This window comes from Sus scrofa, chromosome 6 (genome assembly GCF_054392235.1).
Source record: "Sus scrofa isolate SSC_HxYL_T2T_F1_AM1 chromosome 6, Sscrofa_HxYL_maternal_Yorkshire_Landrace_v2.0, whole genome shotgun sequence".
Classification (NCBI taxonomy): Eukaryota; Metazoa; Chordata; class Mammalia; order Artiodactyla; family Suidae; genus Sus; species Sus scrofa.
This window is the reverse complement of record NC_139388.1, coordinates 100,788,372-100,807,480: the sequence shown is the minus strand read 5'-3', so window position 1 is coordinate 100,807,480 and position 19,109 is coordinate 100,788,372. Positions and strand designations below refer to the sequence as shown.

The 19,109-nt window shown below is 48.1% G+C and overlaps 1 protein-coding gene across 3 annotated transcripts; it reads left to right on the top strand.

Moving 5' to 3' along the window:
• The first annotated feature begins 1,196 nt into the window (after positions 1-1,196).
• MC5R (melanocortin 5 receptor) lies at positions 1,197-17,975 on the top strand. 3 transcript variants are annotated; one of them, XM_084964134.1, is made up of 3 exons: positions 13,413-13,547; positions 14,185-14,307; positions 14,392-17,975. In XM_084964134.1, the coding sequence occupies exons 2-3, from the start codon at positions 14,247-14,249 to the stop codon at positions 15,393-15,395; spliced, it is 1,065 nt and encodes a 354-aa protein (XP_084820260.1). In that variant the 5' UTR covers positions 13,413-13,547; positions 14,185-14,246; the 3' UTR covers positions 15,396-17,975. The 3 variants fall into 3 exon arrangements, with proteins under 3 accessions (XP_084820261.1, XP_084820262.1, XP_084820260.1); XM_084964135.1 differs by lacking the exons at positions 13,413-13,547; positions 14,185-14,307 and adding an exon at positions 1,197-1,505; XM_084964136.1 differs by lacking the exons at positions 13,413-13,547; positions 14,185-14,307 and adding an exon at positions 13,157-13,385.
• The last annotated feature ends 1,134 nt before the right edge of the window (positions 17,976-19,109 follow it).

The window sequence follows — 19,109 nt, the reverse complement described above, 5'->3', positions numbered from 1 at the left end:
GTTCTCCTTTATAGTCGGCATATTTTATGAAATCTTTGTCTACTCCAAGATCATGAAGATATTCTATGTTTTATTTTAAAATCTTTTAAAATCTTTTGTTTTACCTTTCACTTTTAAATCTGAAATCTCCCTGAATTGAGTTTTGTTAGTTGCGTGAAATAGAGTTTAAGGTAGAAGTTTTCCTTATGGATTTCCGGCTGTCCCAGCACCATTTATTGAGAAAAGCCATCCTTCCCTCACAACATCAGTTTTCCACCTTTGTCACATAGAAGGTGATCACATGTGTGTGTGTGTTTGTTTCTGGCCTCTATTCTGTTCCACTGATGAGTTTATTTTTCCTTGCATCAGTACCACACCATCTTAATTACATCGTTATCATGGACCTTAATGTCAAAAACAGAATACATATCTCTTTGTGTCTCTTTCTTCTCTCAGATCTTAGACCCAGAACTCTGACATGCCTTCAGATATCTAAAAATATATTTTGTTGAGATTTCCTAGGTCTCTTTGGGAAAGTTGTTTTGAATTTCCTAGTCCAGCAGAACAAGTAGAATTCTTCCCACATGTTTTATGTGAAGTAACTAATCCCTTATTTTTTCATCTGTATTTTGTTGGCTTCTTGTTCTTGTAGCTTTTTTTTTTTTTTTCTTTTTCTTTTTTGGCCACCCTGCAGCTTATGGAGTTCCCGGGCCAAGGATCAAACCTGTGTCCCAGCGCTCCAGAGATGCTGCCCATCCTGTTGCGCTACAGTGGGAACTCTTCCTGGCTTTGTTTTTCACATGTTACCAAATATATCCTAATACATACAGGTGCCTGTGGAGAAAGTGTTCCCAGTGTAATAAGTTTGGGAAACACTGTACAAGAAAGTTTACATTAAAGAAAGTTTGTTTAACCTGTGTAAGAAAATTATTTGAAGGAAGAATTGCTTTTTAAAAATCACCCATTAAATCTCATGGAATTAGTATTATCTTCTGCAGACTGTTTTCAAGCATGAAAGTCAGCTCTTCCTGGGGGTGTTGCTCTGCCTTTCAGAGGCCAGACTCCATCTTCATGCTCCTGGAGCTGTGTCATTGTGTGCACGTGTGTTTGGTCTGCTTGTGTACCTGTGTGTCCTCATTAGACTGTGTGCTCCTTGTGGGACTCGGGGGCACACCTTATTTCGTGTGACTCCAGTGCCTGGCATCTTAACTTGACAGTGTCTTGACAGAGGATTCCGATTAGCTGTGGATCCAAGAGCTCTTAGGCTGATGAAGTCCGAGGAAATGTTTTTACTCAATCCTGAAGAGATGGTTTTGACGTGGATCGAGGGCGAATCTTCCCTGGTCTGTGACCTCTGCACATTGCACGTGGCGTGGCTTGTGAAAAGGACATTTGGTCTGCTTGGCATCCCTTCCTGCTCTCAGATTTCTGTAAGGTGGGCTCATCTCCACTCCAGCCCCAGCTTTCTTCTCAGACTTGTCACCATGTGGCATTAATGGGCCCCCCTACCGTGAGAGCTTCTGGAGGTAAGGAACTTATTTTTCTGCTGTGCCCAGAATAGCGGCTTACACCTTTGCTGTTTGCCCCAGGGGCTAGTCATGCCCCTACCTGACCTGTGCTGAGGTTACTGTGCAGACCTAAACAAGATGATTGGGGTCAGAAAGTGTTGGGTTGGGGGTGGGAGGAGGAGGACTCGCTTTTCTGTCAGACTTTTTAGCAATTCTGTGGCCTTCTAAGCTGTATAAATCCATTCATGTCTCTTTCTAATTTAAAAAGACATCTGAGATGTTTAAATAGAGAAGCCTCACTGCACATGTTTTTTTCAGGACTTCTGGAAGTGTTTGGCTACCACAGGAGAGAGAAGTATTTTATCTAGTCAGATGAAAAGTAAGCATTAGTTATACATGGCTCTCTCCTGCCCAAGTTCTTGTTGGCTTTCACGGGTGACTCTGGTTAGCATGCAGCTCCCTGGGGCTTGAAGGCAGGAGATACCCAAGGTGCTTAAACTGTCACACGTGTCTGAGAGGAGAAGACATTCACAGGAGTTACTCATAGGAGTTACTCAGGTACAGTCCAGTTAACTAGCAGAGACAATGCATTGTACAGCTGTTTCCTTGGAGCACCATAAATGTGTTGTAATAAAGTGCAAGGGAGAAAATAGTGTCAGTTTCAGACAGGAGATTCTCAGCGTTTTTTTCTGGCAGCCCTGCGGCATATGGAGTTCCTGGGCCAGGGATCAGAACTGAGCCGAAGTCTCCACCCAGGCCTCAGCCTCGGCAATGCAGGATCCCTAACCCACCATGCAGGGCCAGGGATCAAACTTGGGCCCCAGTGCTCCCAAGATGTCCCTGATCCTGTTGCACCACAGTGGGAGCTCTGATTCTTAGTCTTCTTGCAATGATTTTTTTCATGGGGTCTCACAGGGACAGAAACTGTATTTACCTATACAGGAAAGGGGTTTTCTGTCAGCACACCAGGCAGTGGCCAGAGGGGAGGGCCTATCCTTTTCTTGTCTGGAGCACACAGCCTTCAGGCCAAGCTGCAGGTGGGGCTGGTGTGCTCAGGGCTCAGTCTCTGCCCAGATGAGCGGTGGGGAAAGTGGATCTAAGTCACACGAGCTCAGGACTCGTGACTTACTTCAGGTTCACCAAGGAGCCCTGGAGCCAGACAGGAGCAGCAAGGGGGGTAGAGTGTTCCTTAGCAACAGTGACCAAGAGCACTGCATCCTTAGGAGTTCTGGTGGCAAAAAAACAACTCACGCTTGACATATGAGTTGCATGCTTTATCTTATTCGCTTCATCTTATTCTCAGGGAAAAGAAAACTGTCCACACCAAGCTGGTGGAATAGCCACCTTGTATTCACCAGTCTTGGGTTTTTTCTTTTTTGTTTTCCTTTTTTTTTTTTTTTTTGCTTTTTAGGGGCGCACCTGCGGCGTATGGGGGTTCTCAGGCTAGGGGTCAAATTGGATCTATAGCTGCTGGACTGCACCCCAGCCACAGCAACGCAAGATCCAAGCTGCATCTGCGATCTACACCACAGCTCACAGCAACACCGTATCCCCAATCCCCTGAGCAAGGCCAAGGATCAAACCCACATCCTCATGGATCCTGGTCAGGTTCATTAACCACTGAGACATGAAAGGAACTTCCTCGCCAGTTTTCTTGAATGGGTGTTAGTAGGTAATGCTGTTACCTTCATCCTTCAAGCCCCCCGGATTCCCACACAATAAGCCCAGATGGACAACCACTTGGTGCCGTCCCCACCCTATGGCAGAGCAGTTGCCTCCTTTCCTTTATCACCAAGAGCTGAGCTGTGTGAATAAAGTGCGAATTAGGAAGACCAGGGTGGAATTTGGCCACCCATCACCACACCAGCATCCACCTCTCAGCCACGCAGTCCCGCTCTCCTGCACATGCTGCAGAAACCGCATTAGCCACAGCAGCAGCGCCTCTGGCTGGTCTCCCTGGCTTTGGGGCTTCCCCTCCTCTCACTGCTCCTCATTTTCCTACCTGCTCCCCACCCTCTGCACACAGTGTCTGCCGGGGTGCCTTAAGGTGCTGGCCCCTGACCTCTGCTCCCCTGCGTCCTCCCCCGAGGCAGGTCGATTCCTGCAAAAACTGCACTTTCCACCCTTCACCTGCACTCAGTCTCAGACCTCCATGCCCTGCGGCTCTGGACACCCCACATGGCAGCTCACAGTCCCCCAGGCTGAACGTGTACAGAGCAAGCTCTTTCCTGCTCAGGCCCCTCCAGGGTGAGTGGAGCCAGGCAAGAGCCCAGTGCCTCCCAACACTGTCTGGATAGGGCTGGGACTGCATCCCCTCATTGGGGGACCAGTCTTGGTGGACGGGAGGTTCCTGAGGGGTTAGATTTCCTCACCCCTCAGTGTCCAGCAGCCAGGGCTTAACTCCAGGTCTGGGTGGGAGCAGGTTGAGGCCAGACTTGCCTGAGGCCATACCTACTGGCCCTGCTCTGCTGCTGAGCACAGCTTGCTCCTGAGCCTGCTCCCTCCCATGGCTGTGAGGATCCTCAGGGTAGGTCTGCTGCTAGGCAGCCTCCGGGTCTCAGATTCCATTTCCCTCTCACCCACCCCTGCCTGCCTCTCATTCCTCTGTCCTCACCTTAGTCCAGCTGCACTTGTTTCTACCAGGCCCAGGGAGGCTTGACCCTCATGTGGCCCTCAGCCCTCAGCGCTTTCTGGCAACCATGTTTAAAAAGCCACAAGAATCAGAGGGATGTAACTTTGGTAATACACTTAACCCAGTGTATCCAAACTGGTATCATTTTACATGTGATCACTGTAAACATCATGTAACAATTAATGAATCAGTTCACATCCTTTGATTTACACTCAGTTAACTCTCACATCACATTGCAATTCAAATGCTAAATTTTCAAAGAAAATACTTGATCTCTAGATTTTATAAAATCTGGTTGGAAAGTTTCACATACCCAAACATACACTCATCTTCCAATAGCTGAATCGAGTATCAATTTTAAATTATTTTTTTGGCCACACCTGTGGCATGTGGACGTTCCCAGGCCAGGGATCAAACTCTTGCCATAGCTGCAACTTGAGCAGCCGCAGTGACAATGCCAGGCCTTAACCTGCTGCACCACAAGAGAACTCCTCAATTTTAAATTTCTAAATTAAAATGAAGAATTCCAGTGCCGCATGGTCACGTGTGGCTCTAGTAGAGGCCTGGACTATCCAAGGCCCCCAGCTCGGTGCCCACTGTCTCTACTCTGCAGTCCCTGTGCCCTTTAACTGTACACACAACACAGGGCACCAGTGATACTGACCCTACGTTTATTAAAATTTTGATATTTTTCTCACCATGTACTTTTTTGCACTAATTTTGTTTTTTGAGATACTGCATTGTGCTGTTATCTCAACGATTGAGGTTTGGGGTGCGCTCTTAAATTCTGTACCTGGGTGGGTGCCACCCCAAGGCCTCTATAACAAAGGGGTCCCCAGCAGTCTCCTGTGCCTTTCAGGGTCAAGTGCATGGTGGGCAGAGCACGGCCCCCTCCTCTCTCTCTTGAAGATGCTCACCCGCCTTCCACCTCCGTTCCTGCTGCTCCCTCTCCTGGTCCCCTGGCCTGTTTTCTCAGACCTCTCTAGGGGCAGTTTTGGGTCCACAGCCTGCAGATTGCTCAGGATAACACCAACTGAAGCCTTCACCTCCTTAGGCTGCGCCTGCCAGTCCAAAAGGCTGCCCCCTAGTCACTGTGTCTGAGTGGCTCCAGCTCTGCCAGGTGCTCCTGACACACGGCCTTCTGGGATACAGGCTCATCACCTGAGCTTGACCTATAGGGCACAAAGGGGGCTACTTCACCCTATGGCCCCCACTGTCGAGCACTGAGCCCTGGGCAGGGGCCACCCATTTGTGGAGAAAGGGCAAAAGTTAAGATAGTTTAAGTCAAAGATGTCTGTATTTTTAGAGCTCACCCATGAGACAAATACTCTGAAATTATTCCCAAAACGAAGAGGTTTTAATATGAGGAAATATTTCTACATATTTATCCTTTTTTCTTCTTTCCTCTGGAAACGGCCTCCACTTGATCGCTATTTTCTGAAAATAGAAATTCATGTCAAGATGCTACATTGTTTAACTGTTTATCCCAAGATCACTTTACTCCACAGAAGGCTCATGTGTTTAATTTAAATGGAAAGGGCATGCCCTTTTAACTCCCATCCACATGAACTGCCACTTCTTAGAAACACAAAATATTCCACTTAAAAACAGATTGTTTAGAATACCAAACTGAAAACAATTTGAAGGAGAAAAGGAAGGTCTCAATTCATCCCCTGTTATTTTATTAGAACTTTGGATTTTTTGGAGTTCCCTGGTGGCTCAGTGGGTTAAGGGCCTGGTGTTGTCACTGCTGTGGCTCTGGTTGCTGCTGTGGCATGGGTTCGATCCCTGGTCCAGGAACTTTCACATGCCTTGGATGCAGCCAAGAAAAACTTAATTTTTTGATAAGCATCTTTGGAGTTAGACTTACAGAATCTAGTGCCACCATTTCCTACCTGTGTGCCTTTCAATCATATTGCACTTCAGCTTCTGCACCTGTAAAAGGGGGCGTGGGTAACACCTGACTTGTACAGGTAAGAATACAAATATCCATTATGTGCCAACATTTAATATGCACTCAATGCACAGTTATCCCCAAACTTTACTGAGCCTAAGACTAGAAGCTAATTAAAACCACAGAGTCCTTCCCCAGAACCTCGTTCACATGCCCAGAGGAGGCCTGGAATCCATATTTGTAATAAGCTCCTTGGGGAACCTGATGGCCTGTGGTCCATGAAATGGTCCTTAGGAAAGGCAGCCACAGACCCTAAGATCCTGAGACAATGTCTACAAGCCTTCAGCCCTGCTACTCCCCTAGTTGGCTAGTTACCCTGCCCACTGCCCTCACCACATGTATCTCTAAGGATTGATACTTTATATAAGTTTTTTTTTCATTTTCCTCCCTATATCCTAAACTGAATTTCTCTGAGTCTAGAAAGGGGATAAAGAAGAAAACATCACTGTGGTGTGTATTCAGTGACCTCTTTCAACTGGCAGCTGAAATCTGGATTTTCTGAGCAAGAACTTACAATACAGCAGACCACACTATGAAGCCTTTCTTATGGTGACGGAGCAGGACCATGGAGCACTCGTGGCCTGGAGGGGGGTCCTGTGCCAGGAAGTCCACAGTCAGCAGGGACAGTGTTGGACAGATGGTTGTCACACAGTGAGGTCAGAGATCGCGGCTCATGTGATGGTGCAGGTCCTCCCAAGGGTTCCGAGCAGGAGGTGCTGATCTGGATGGAAAAGGAAGAGTAGGAGTTTAATGGACACAGGAGGGATGGGTCTGGGCTAAGGGGACTTCATGTTGTGAAATGCAGTCCTCCTGGAAGCCCTAAGTAGCGAGCAGCAGAGACAGACCGTCCTGAATAAAGCTGGCGCGTTGACCACAGGAGCTGGAGGAAGGATTTGAACTGCCCATATCTTGTGGCTAACTTTTCAACAATCAGCTAGAATCTCAGTGATCAATATCCCTAATGCTCTTTGAAGGGAATGGAGTGAGTTCCATTAGCCTATTAGAATTTATATGCTTCTTCCTATATGCAACTAGATGCCAACAAAATGGAAAACCTAGAAGAAATGGACAAATTCTTAGAAATGTGTAATCTTCCAAGACTAAACCAAGGTGAAAGAGAAAAGATGAACAGACCAATCACAAGTACTGAAATTGAAACTGTGATGAAAAAACTTCCAACAGACAAAAGTCCAGGACCAGATGGCTTCACAGGCAAATTCTATTGAACATTTACACAAGAGCTAACACCTATCCTTCTGAAACTATTCCAAAAAAATGCAGAGGAAAGGTCACTCCCAAACTCATTCTATGAGGACACCATCACCCTGATACCAAAACCAGTCAACGATACCACAAAAAAAGAAAACTACAGGCCAATTTCACTGATGAACATAGATGCAAAAATCCTCAACAAAATACTAGCAAACCACATCCAACAATACATTAAAAGGATTCTACATCATGATCAAGTGGGATTTATCTCAGGGATGCAAGGATTCCTCAATATCTGCAAATCAATCAGTGTGATACACTACATTAATAAACTGAAGAATAAAAACCATATGGTCCTTTCAATAGAAGCAGAAAAAGACTTTTACGAAATCCAATATCCATTTCTGTTAAAAACCCCTCAGAAAGTGGGCATAGAGGGAACCTGCCTCACCATAATAAAGGCCATATGTGACAAACCCACAGCTAACATTATTCTCAATGGTGAAAAGCTGAAAGCATTCCTGCTGAGATCAGGAACAAGACAAGGATGTCTGCTCTCGCCACTACTCTTCAACATAGTTTTGGAAGTCCTAGCCATGGCAATCAGAAGAAAAAGAAATAAAAGGAATCCAAATTGGAAAGGAAGAAGTAAAACTATCCCTATTTGCAGATGACATGATACTATACCTAGAGAATCCTAAAGACTCAACCAGAAAACTGTTAGAAATCATCCATGAATTTGGCAAAGTTGCAGGATACAAAATTAATACACAGAAATCGACTGCATTTCTATATACTAACAACAAAAATCAGAAAGAGAAATTAGGGAAACAATCTGATTTACCATCATATCAAAAAGAATAAAATATTTAGGAATAAACCTACCTAAAGAGACAAAAGACCTGTACTCTGACAACTATAAGACACTGATGAAAGAAATCAAAGATGATACAAACAGATGGAAAGACATATCATGCTCTTGGATTGGAAGAATCAGTATCATCAAAATGACTATGCCACCCAAGGCAATCTACAGATGCAGTGCAATCCCTATCAAATTACCAAGGACATTTTTCACAGAACTCAAAATATTTTAAAGTTTGTTTGGAAGCATGAAAGACCCAGAATAGCCAAAGCTAGAAAGGAAAATGGAGCTGGAGGAATCAGGCTCCCAGATGTCAGACTATACTACAAAGCAACAATCATCAAAACCGCATGGTACTGGCACAAAGACAGAAATATAGATCAGTGGAACAGGATAGAAAGCGCAGAATTAAACCCACGCACCTACAGCCAACTAATCTATGACAAAGGAGGCAAGAATATACAATGGAGAAAAGACAGCCTGTTCAATAAGTGGTGCTGGGAAAATTAGACAGCCACGTGTAAAAGAGTGAAATTAAAACACTCCCTAACACCATACACAAAAATCAACTTCAAATGGATTAAAGACCTAGCTATAAGACCAGATACTATAAAATTCTTAGAGGAAAACATAGGCCAAACACTCTCCAACATAAATGACAGCAACATCTTCTCAGATCCACCTCTAGAATAATGACCATAAAAACAAAAATAAGCAAATGGAACTTAATTAAACTTACAGGTTTCTGCACAGCAAAGGAAACCCTAAACAAAATGAAAAGACAACCCACAGAATGGGAGAAAATATTCGCAAATGAAGGAACTGACAAGGGATTCATCTCCAAAATTTATAAATACCTTCTGTAGCTCAATACCAAAAAAACAAATCCATCAACAAAAAATGAGCAAAGATCTTAACAGACAACTTTCCAAAGACATACAGATGGCCAAAAAACACATGAAAAGATGTTCAACATCACTCATTATTAGAGAAATGCAAATCAAAATCACTCTGAGGTACCACCTTACACCAGCCAGAATGGCCATCATCAAAAAGTCTACAATCAATAGTGCTGGAGAAAGTGTGGAGAAAAAAGGAACACTATTACACTGTTGCAACCACTGTGGAAAACAGTATGGAGATTCCTCAGAAAACTAAAAATAGTACTACCATTTGATCCAGCAATCCCACTCCTGAGCTTCTATCCAGAGAAAACCATGACTTGAAAAGACACACCTACTCCAGTGTTCATTGCAGCTCTATATACAATAGCCAAGACATGGAAGCAACCTAAATGTCCATCGACAGAGGAGTGGGTAAAGAATGGAATATTACTCAGCCATTAAAAGGAATGAAATACTGGCATTTTCAGCAACATGGATGGACCTAGAAATTATCATGCTAAGTGAAGTCAGTTAGACAATGAGACACCAACATCAAATGCTTTCACTGACATGTGGAATCTGAAAAAAAGACACAATGAGCTTCTTTCCAGAACAGATACTGACTCACAGACTTTGAAAAACCTATGGTTTCCAATTGAGACAAGTTGGGGTGTGGGGCATGCACTGAGGATTTGGGATGGAAATGCTATAAAGTTAGGTTTTGATGATCGTCATACAACTATAAATGTAATAAAATTCACTGAGTAAGGAGTTCCCATCATGGTGCAGCAGAAACGAATCTGACTAGGAACTATGAGGTTTTGGGTTTGATCCCTGGCCTTGCTCAGTGGGTTAAGGATCTTGTGTTGCTGTGAGCTGTGGTGTAGATCGTAGATGCAGCTCACATCTGGGGTTGCTGTGGCTCTAGCGTAGGCTGGCAGCTGTAGCTCCTATTAGACCCCTAGCCTGGGAACCTCCATATGCCAAGGGTGCAGCCCTAAAAAGAGACAAAAGACAAAAAAAAAATTCACTGATTAATTTTAAAAATAAAAAATAAACCCAGAAAAAAAAAGTAAAATGAAATGCAATGCTATGGCAAAAAAAATTTAATAATTTGTATGCTTTTTTTTTTTTTTTTTAGGGCTGCACCCACAGCATATGGAAGTGCCCAGGCTAGGTGTCAAATTGGAGCTGCAGCAGCCAGCCTACACCACAGCCACAGCAATGCAGGATCCTTAACTCACTGATCAGGAATAGGGATAGAACTCACGTCCTCACAGATACCAGTTGGGTTTGTTACCACTGAGCCACAACGGGAACTCCTGTATATGCTTCTAAAAAGAAAGGAATCTATTCAGTATTTTTGATAAGACTTAGTTTTACACTGAGTCAAAGGATGATTAGTGAGTCCTCTTCAAAGATGAAAGGGGCATAGGATTTAAAAACTAAGAACTAGAGTTCCCGTTGTGGCTCAGTGGAAACAAATCTGACTCGTATCCATGAGGAAACAGGTCTGATCCCTGGCCTGGCTCAGTGGGTTAAGGATCTGTGTTGCCGTGAGCTATAGTGTAGTTTGCAGATGTACCTCAGATCTGGCGTTGCTATGGCTGTGGCGTAGGCTGGTGGCTACAGTTCCGATTTCACCCCTAGCCTGGGAACCTCCATAATGCCATGGGTGGTTTGGCCCTAAAAAGATTAAAAAACAAGAACAAAAACAGAATCTCAACGTACACAGCTGAATGTGGCAGCACACAGACCATGTCCTCCTGGCAGCCAAACCTGAAGACATTACAAACACAGTTACTCCCTCAACCCTGAATCAAATCCCCAAACCCCAAGCCCCCCTTGAGAAAGGTGCTGATGTGTCCAGTGTCAGGCCACCATGGCTTTCAGTCTTGACGTTCAGAAGCATTTGCTGCTACTGCAGAGAGTTTGGTCTGAGTACGAATCAGCTGGATCACTGGCTCCGGGGTGGTGTGGTGACCAGGTTCAGCCCAGGGATCTGTCTGTCCTGAGGTCCTGCTGTCGACTCCCGCCTCCCTCCCCGTCTGAGCCTCTTCTGCCCAAAACCCTGCCAGGCTTGCGACTGCTCCAACCTTCAACCCCACCTCAAGGCATCAAGCAACTGGTCCCACCCTCCCCAGGCAGGCTCGGGGGTGGTCCCCCCTCAAGCCCCAGCCCAATGCCCACCCTCCAGCCCTGCCTCTGCTCTTCCTTTGTGCCTTGGCTTCACAACCTCTGTCTGCTTGCCACCCACTCACTGCCTCAGCAATCCCGGAGCATCTGAGTTTCCCCCTCTAGGGTGTGACTGCGTCATTCGGAGGCTGCCAGACTATGAAGCGTAGATGCGGTAAAAATCTGGGTTGGATCCTGGTTTCATCTACAGCTGAGAAGTCACAGGCATACCCCATGCCTCAGTTTCCTCATCTGTAAGCCGGGCCTGACGACTTCGACTTCATGGGCCTGTGAGAATCTGGGCTTGGGGACCACAGTCTTGGGCACTGTTGGCTCTCAAGAATGTTTACAGGAGGTGTGGTGCTGAGTGACAGCTCCACTGTCTAGTATTCATACCTGTACGTGGGTGTGTGTGTCTTTATAAATGTGGGCTTCAGAACATGAAGCCCTGGCTCAACAGCTTGTGCTACCGCTTACCAGCCAAGCAGTGCCACAAAATCCACTTAGTTTCTCTGAGCCTCCAAGGCCGTTACTCACTCCCACGGCTACTATGACGATCAAGAGAGTTAATACATGAAAATGTGGTACAATTTAGAGTTTAAAAACTCCTGTAACCCAGTGTTTCTGATTGTAGCTGCTCTCTGTCTGACCCAGGAAATCTTTGCCTCTGCAGCTGGACCCATGATGGCGTTTGAGAGCCCCCAGCAGAGAGGGGGGTACAAGAAGGATTCGCTGAAAATCAAACACACAATGAGCTACCCCCTCACACTTGTCATCAAAAATTATTTCTGGGAGTTCCCGTCGTGGCGCAGTGGTTAACGAATCCGACTAGGTACCATGAGGTTGTGGGTTCGGTCCCTGCCCTTGCTCAGTGGGTTAACGATCCGGCATTGCCGTGAGCTGTGGTGTAGGTTGCAGACGCGGCTCGGATCCCGCGTTGCTGTGGCTCTGGTGTAGGCCAGTGGCTACAGCTCCGATTAGACCCCTACCCGGGGAACCTCCATATGCCGCGGGAGCGGCCCAAGAAATAGCAGCAGCAGCAACAACAACAACAACAACAACAACAAAAAAAAAAGACAAAAAAAAAATTATTTCTGGAGTTCCCATTGGGCTAAGGATCTGGCATTGTCACTGCAGCAGCTCGATTGTTGCCATGTCGCAGATGTGATTCCTGGCCCTGGGAACTTCCATATGCGGTGAGCGTGGCCAAAAGAAAAAGGGATGCTGGAACCTTATGTCCTCTGTCAGTGGTTTCTTGGGGTGTACACAGCACTGTTCTCACCGAGAGAAACCTCTTCACAGAATGCCGCAGCTTGGAGTGGCCCTAGGTCGCCAGGGCCCTGGGCCTCCTGGGTTCGCCTTGTGTAAGGCTTTGGTTGGATAGGTAATCTGACCCCACATGCGCCCCTATCACGTCTCCGATGGTAGTGCAGCCCTGTGCATTTCTGCCAGGGCTAGTCCGGGCAGAGCTACAGGTCAGTGTCTAGGCACTGGAGGAATGGGAGGTCCGGACACTGCTTCCCAAAGCCAGGATATCTGGCCCGCAGAAAGCCTCTTTTCTTTAGCTCAAGGAACAAAAAGCATGATTGTCGTGTTGGGCCTGGCCCAGCAGAGTTCTTGCAGAGGGGCTAGTCTTGAGCCAGTGGGTGGGTCAGGCTCACAGCTAAGGGCTACTGGGCTTGGTTCCAGAGAACCATGGTCCAGGCACGAGTGACCGGTCCTGGGGCTGTCACACAACCTCACAGCATTTTCATCAGTGCCCACGAAGAAGAGACAAGCAAAGTCAAAAAGAATAACTGATGGAAAACATTTGAATTCACATTTGGAGGAGTTTCTGTGAACAGCAGGTTGCCGTGGGAAGGTGTCCCCAGGAGCTCAGGGCTAATGGCCAGAGCAGCATCACCGGGCACCGGAGGGGTCTGCTCTTTGGCTCCACCACTAGGTGGTACCTCAGGCCCGTGCTGGAGAGTAGGAGGGAGGGGGTGGCGACGGGAGGAGGGCCGAGAGGCTGCATAAAGGCCAGAAGCCGCAAGGAGGCTCCAGCCGCTTCTGCGGCAGGGTGCCTGTCCTGGGTGATGGCACTTGGCCCATCCCAGCCCGTGGATACCCAGTGCCCAGGCTGAGCCAGCGTCCTGGGTGAGGCTGCTGCGCATGAGGAGAGGCGTGAGGGAGACAGGTAAATAGCCCTGCTTTCTATTCCCTTAGGTGGCTTGAAAGGATGCACCCATGCCTGACCTACATGTAGGGGGCTAGGTGGGGACTCAGATGACCGGGAGGCGCCGTCACCTCTGAGACGAACTAGGCATAAATAAGACGTGATTACTGCTCAGAGACCGAGGTATTGATGAGGACAATGACGACAGACAGTCGAATGCTCTCCCGTGGTGTGCTCTGACTGTGAGGGCAAAGGGACTTTTTAATATAAATCTGGGAGAGAAATTGGGCAACAGAGGAGAGCAGTAGCTTGCTCTGGTTCTTGGTAAATGTAATGCCTTGTTTCTCCATACTTGGCGTATGTGGGACTTGTACAACTACCTCTTCATCAGACTCTGGAATTTCAAATGCGGAATCAGGCAAAGTTTAACTGAGGGAAAAACAGCATTCTGTGTTCCCCAATTTTACCATGGATGTGAAACCTCAATTTATGAATCGAAGACAGTAACTTTAATTGGGATTATGCTCCCGTTACTGGATCACTTTTGTTACAACCTTAGTTACAATGCGGGTATGGATCTGACAGGATGTCACCCAGGAGTCAGGGTGAGCAGGGAGAGAGGCCTGTCCACCTCTCTTCAGAGAAGGTGGGCCTGCATGCCCTTCGAACGTTGGGCCCACCTGCCCAAGCGGCCAGTGGCCTTGGAATGTGAAGCCAGGGGACGCGGGAACTTTGCAGGTTGTGAGTGGGGGCACTTTTCAGAGTGAGCTGGGCACCAGGATGACCAGCATAAACAGTGAAACTTTCTTGTTGAGAGCAGTGTGAAGAACGAGAGCCTGCAGAGTGAAGGCCAGAGGAAGGCTGTGAGGATCCCAAGCCTCCATGCGGAGGCGACTCTATTTCCAGATCAGGATCCAGGCAGGGAACATGAGTTGTTTACCAAGTGAGCAGTCACTCTCCTCCCGATTTGTGCTTCTTCAGTAGTTTGTTAACCTCTCTGGATCACTAATTAAAACCTGTTTTACAGCAAACCTGCTGCCAAGACCAGGCGCAATGAATTCCTCCTTCCACCTGCACTTCCTGGACCTCCAGCTGAACGCCACAGAGGGCAACGTCTCGGGGCCGAGCGTGGGGAACACGTCCTCTCCGTGCGAGGACATGGGCATCGAGGTGGAGGTGTTTCTAACCCTGGGCCTCATCAGCCTGCTGGAGAACATCTTGGTCATTGGGGCCATCGCGAGGAACAAGAACCTCCACGTGCCCATGTATTTCTTCGTGTGCAGCCTGGCAGTGGCCGACATGCTGGTGAGCTTGTCCAACTCCTGGGAGACCATCACCATCTACCTGATCGCCAACAAGCACCTGGTGCTGTCAGACGCCTCCGTGCGGCACCTGGACAACGTGTTCGACTCCATGATCTGCATCTCCTTGGTGGCCTCCATGTGCAGCCTGCTGGCGGTCGCGGTGGACCGCTACGTGACCATCTTCTACGCACTGCGCTACCAGCACCTCATGACCGGGCGGCGCTGCGGCGCCATCATCGCCGGCATCTGGGCCCTGTGCACGGGCTGCGGCCCGGTCTTCATCGTGTACTACGAGTCCACGTACGTCGTGGTCTGCCTTGTCGCCATGTTCCTGACCATGCTGCTCCTCATGGCCTCCCTGTACGCGCACATGTTCCTCCAGGCTCGCGCTCACGTCCGACGCATCGCGGCGCTGCCCGGGTACCGCTCCGCTCGGCAGAGGACCAGCATGAAGGGCGCCGTGACCTTGGCCATGCTGCTGGGCGTCTTCATCGTGTGCTGGGCCCCCTTCTTCCTCCACCTCATCCTGATGATTTCTTGCCCTCAGAACCTCTACTGCTCTTGCTTTATGTCTCACTTCAACATGTACCTCATCCTCATTATGTGTAACTCCGTGATCGACCCTCTGATATACGCCTTCCGCAGCCAGGAGATGCGCAAGACCTTCAGGGAGCTCATCTGTCTCCACGGCTTCCTAGCAGCTTGTAGGTTCCCTAGCAGGTACTAGACGGAAAGTTCTCCCTGCAGCTCTTTGCCTGCACTGTCCTTAGATAAGGTGGTTTAGAAACTGCCAGACCAGGCAGTTCCTGTTGTGGCTCAGGGGTAATGAGCCCAGCTAGTGTCCATGCGGATGAGTGTTCGATCCCTGGCCTAGCGCAGTGGGTTAAGGATCCAGCGTTGGGTCAGCTGTGGTGTAGGTCACAGACTTGGCTCAGATCCAGTGTTGCTGTGGCTGCAGCTCCAATTGGACCCCTAGCCTGAGAACCTCCATATGCCGTGAGTGCGACCCTAAAAAGAAAGAAACAGCCAGTCCAGAACTCTGTGCAGTGCACTCCCTTCATCTTTTCTCCTCCTCCTTGGGTCAGATGCCCTTCTCCCTTTGGGGGTTGCCTGGGGCACTTTCCAGGCTCCTTTCCTCCTGTTCTTTCTCCTGCATTGCCCACGGCTGGGTCTCCTGTGCCTGTCTACTGAGTGTGCACTTGGGGAAGTGGCACAGCCTGTGAGCAGGTCCACATGTGATGCCACGGATGTACCTGCAAGAAAAGCTGTGAACACCCATGTCGTGCGAGATTGCTTTGTCTCCCCGGAAACAGTTCCATAACTCTGCGGACGCCCCTGGGAAGTTGGGCAGGCTTTTCCTGGCAGAGGAGATCCAGCTGCTTCCATTGGAAGTTTCCTGCTCATGTGCTGTGTGATGTGTGACTTTTGGTTTCATAGTTGTGTCCCCAGCTGTGCAAAGGTGGGATTTATTCAATTACGCTTCTATCAATCATGTTTCTGTGCTTCCCCAGGTATAAAACTTCATGCCACAAACCTTCCCTCATGTGTAAAGTCTCTGACTTTCCTTACTGTCTTGTTCTGACTCAGTCCAGATGAGTGTTTTGGGGTCAGGCAGGGACTCCAGGCACCCCCTTCCCCACTGCAAATAGCACAAGCCGCATAGCCAGCTTTCTTTGACCAGATGAGCGTTTTGGGGTCAGGCAGAGACTCCAGGCACCCCCTTCCCCACTGCAAGTAGCACAAGTCACATAGCCAGCTTTCTTTGACCTTCTCAGATGAGGCCTGTCTTGGAGTTGGAAGTTGGATCAGTGTATGCTTTGCACTTTGCAGTCTGACTGCAGAAGTCTGAGCAGGGCAGGTGCCCACTTGAAACCCAGGAACGCCTGTCTCTCCAGTGTAGGATGGAGTGAGAAAAGTTCAGTGCTGACTCTGCCCCTAATGGGCAATGTCACCTTACTCCTCTCATTTCAGGTCTACACCTGGTCATGAGACCTGCGTGAGAAAGTGTGAGATCACTAGAAAGTTGGGAAGCACCATCAGGATTGCCTATGTTAGAGGAATGTTGTAGGTGGGCAAATGCCAGGGACAGACACAGAGGGCAGCGGGCCTGCCGTCTAACTCTCTGTCCCAGAGTCTTATCTGAAGTGAAGAGCTCTCATTTCTAGTCTATTATTTTTGAGATTAATGCCCTCTCATTTGTTTTGGATATTCATGTCTAGACTGTTCTCAATGAAGGAAAACTTGTAACAAAGCAGTGGCCTGTAGGGTCACACAGTGATGAGTGTGGGATCTCTCGGGCACAGGACCTTCCTGGGTGCAGCCCACATGCATCACCTGTAGACACGACCTCACGTCTTTGGGAGACAGCAGATGAGCAGGTTGTGGACAGTTGAGGTTTGGAGGGGCCGCCCTTCAAGTGTTTCCCGTGCTTTTAACTGAAATTTCTGTGTGTTTTCACAAATGTGGGTGAGGGCCAGGTAATCCTGATGGTCCATGGTCCATGTAAATTCTGGTCCATGCTATGCGGGTCGTGTCAGGAACCCGGGCTCTGTGAACACTGGCCCCTTGCTCACCTCGGTGGCCCTGGAGCTTGGGTGATGTTTGTCATTATTGCTAAACAATGTGTACTTAGCCTGCTGCCCCATAGCACTCACCAGGTGCCAAATGAGGTCACCCAAGTGTGATCTGCCGGCAGAATCAAGCTTCAGCCCACGTGGTTTCACTGGCTCCACCTGGGGACTGGCTCTCCTTGGGCTAACTCGCCACTCTGGGTGCCTCATGACTGCAGAGATGTCCTGACCTTCCTTTTCTACAAAGGCCTTCAAGGAAACGCTTTTAATCTGTATATAAATAGTGCCGAAGGAACCCAAGTGTTCACACAAGTCTCCGTTTGGAAGGAACTCTTGTAAACAGAGAATTGGTGCATATCCATAGTGAGCCATTCCTTGGAACCCCAACAAAAGTCCCCGAAACAAAAATGCCCACATAACAACTGTGCAGTGTTGTATGTTAACTCTTTCTGCTTCTGTAGGAACTTGACTGGATGTAAAAAATATGTGTTCAAAGAATGGTTAATCAAATGAAAAGACCACACCCCCCCATGTGAACTGGTCATGCTGACCCCGTGATATCCAGGGGTTTTTGGTCTTCTAGCCAATTTGTCAGCAGCTGCTGCAAAATGAAAACGAACAAATATTGGTGAATCATGATGAAGTTTCTCGACAGTATTTCTCACCTGTAGGATGGCTATTTCTCAGTTCAAAATGACCTAACTCCTGAAAATAAATAAATTGTATACTTGAGACTATATCCTGTCTGCAAGTCTGTTTTCAGTAATCAAGTGCTGGGAGTATGTTACCTGTCAGTTCTCCGTGTGGGACCAGAGCCAGAGCCAGAGCCATTAGAGGGTCTCTGCCATCAAAGAGCTTTGAGTGTTTCAAGATGCCTGGAAACAGGCTCCACAACTCAAAGTGCTACATAGTTGCATGCGAATTGCTGAGGCACAGACCACCCAGGCTGTAGAGGGGGGCTGTGGTGCTTGCTCCCCTGGGGCTATGCCTGCCCTTCTTGTAGGTGGATGGCAGGTATGTGGAAGTTTTCCAGGGAGGGGTTGACTTTGAAACAGGAGTTAGTCTGTACATCAGGTCCACGCACGCTCCTCTTGATCTGGAGACCAAAAAACTTGAAAGGACAACTTATCTGATATCGTCCCAATAAATTGATGGTGCCCTGGGGGCCACACAGACACACTCTCCAAGGACAGAGTGAATGGAGAGGCCCGCCTTGGAGCTTAGCCACAGCCTGTGGCCAGTGCCGCCTTGGCACCCAGGACAGATCTCAGCCTGCTCGGGTTGTTGCACGTCTCACCTTTTTGCCCCTTTTTCTTGCTCTCATTGTCACTGTGTGCTTGAGTCTGTCGTACTCAGAGGGACAGTCCTGCTTTCAGCTTCCTTTCCCTGGGCCACTTCACCCAATTGAAAGGACTTGCTGAATCAGCTTCCTAGATCCATTCAGGGGATTTGCGATGGAGGTGAAAGCTCTCTCCCTTGATTTGATCCTGGTTCCAAATCTGAGTTTCAGTTGATCCATGTTATTCAACTTTCTTTTTTTTTTGTCTTTTTCTAGGGCACATGGAGGTTCCCAGGCTAGGGGTCGATTCAGAGCTACAGCTTCCAGCCTACCCCACAGCCACAACAATGCCAGATCCAAGCCATGTCTGTGACCTACACCACAGCTTACAGTCCTTAACCCACTGAGCAAGGCCAGGGGTCAAACCTGCAACCTCATGGTTTACTAGTCGGATTTGTTAACCCCTGAGACATAAGGGAATTCCCCTGTTCAGCTTTCTTAATTCTTTCTCATTTGGGGGGCTGCACCTGGGCCAGGGATTTAATCCAAGCCGCAGCTGGGGCAACGCTGGATCCTGACCCTGCTGCGCCAC

What these genes read in the sequence shown, in the direction of transcription:
- MC5R (XM_084964134.1), top strand. Translation starts at nt 14,247, where the DNA reads ATGCGGAGGCGACTCTATTTCCAGATCAGGATCCAGGCAGGGAACATG. An exon ending in GAACATGAGTTGTTTACCAA is followed by an intron (nt 14,308 to 14,391) that starts GTGAGCAGTCAC and finishes CCTGTTTTACAG; the next exon opens with CAAACCTGCTGCCAAGACCA.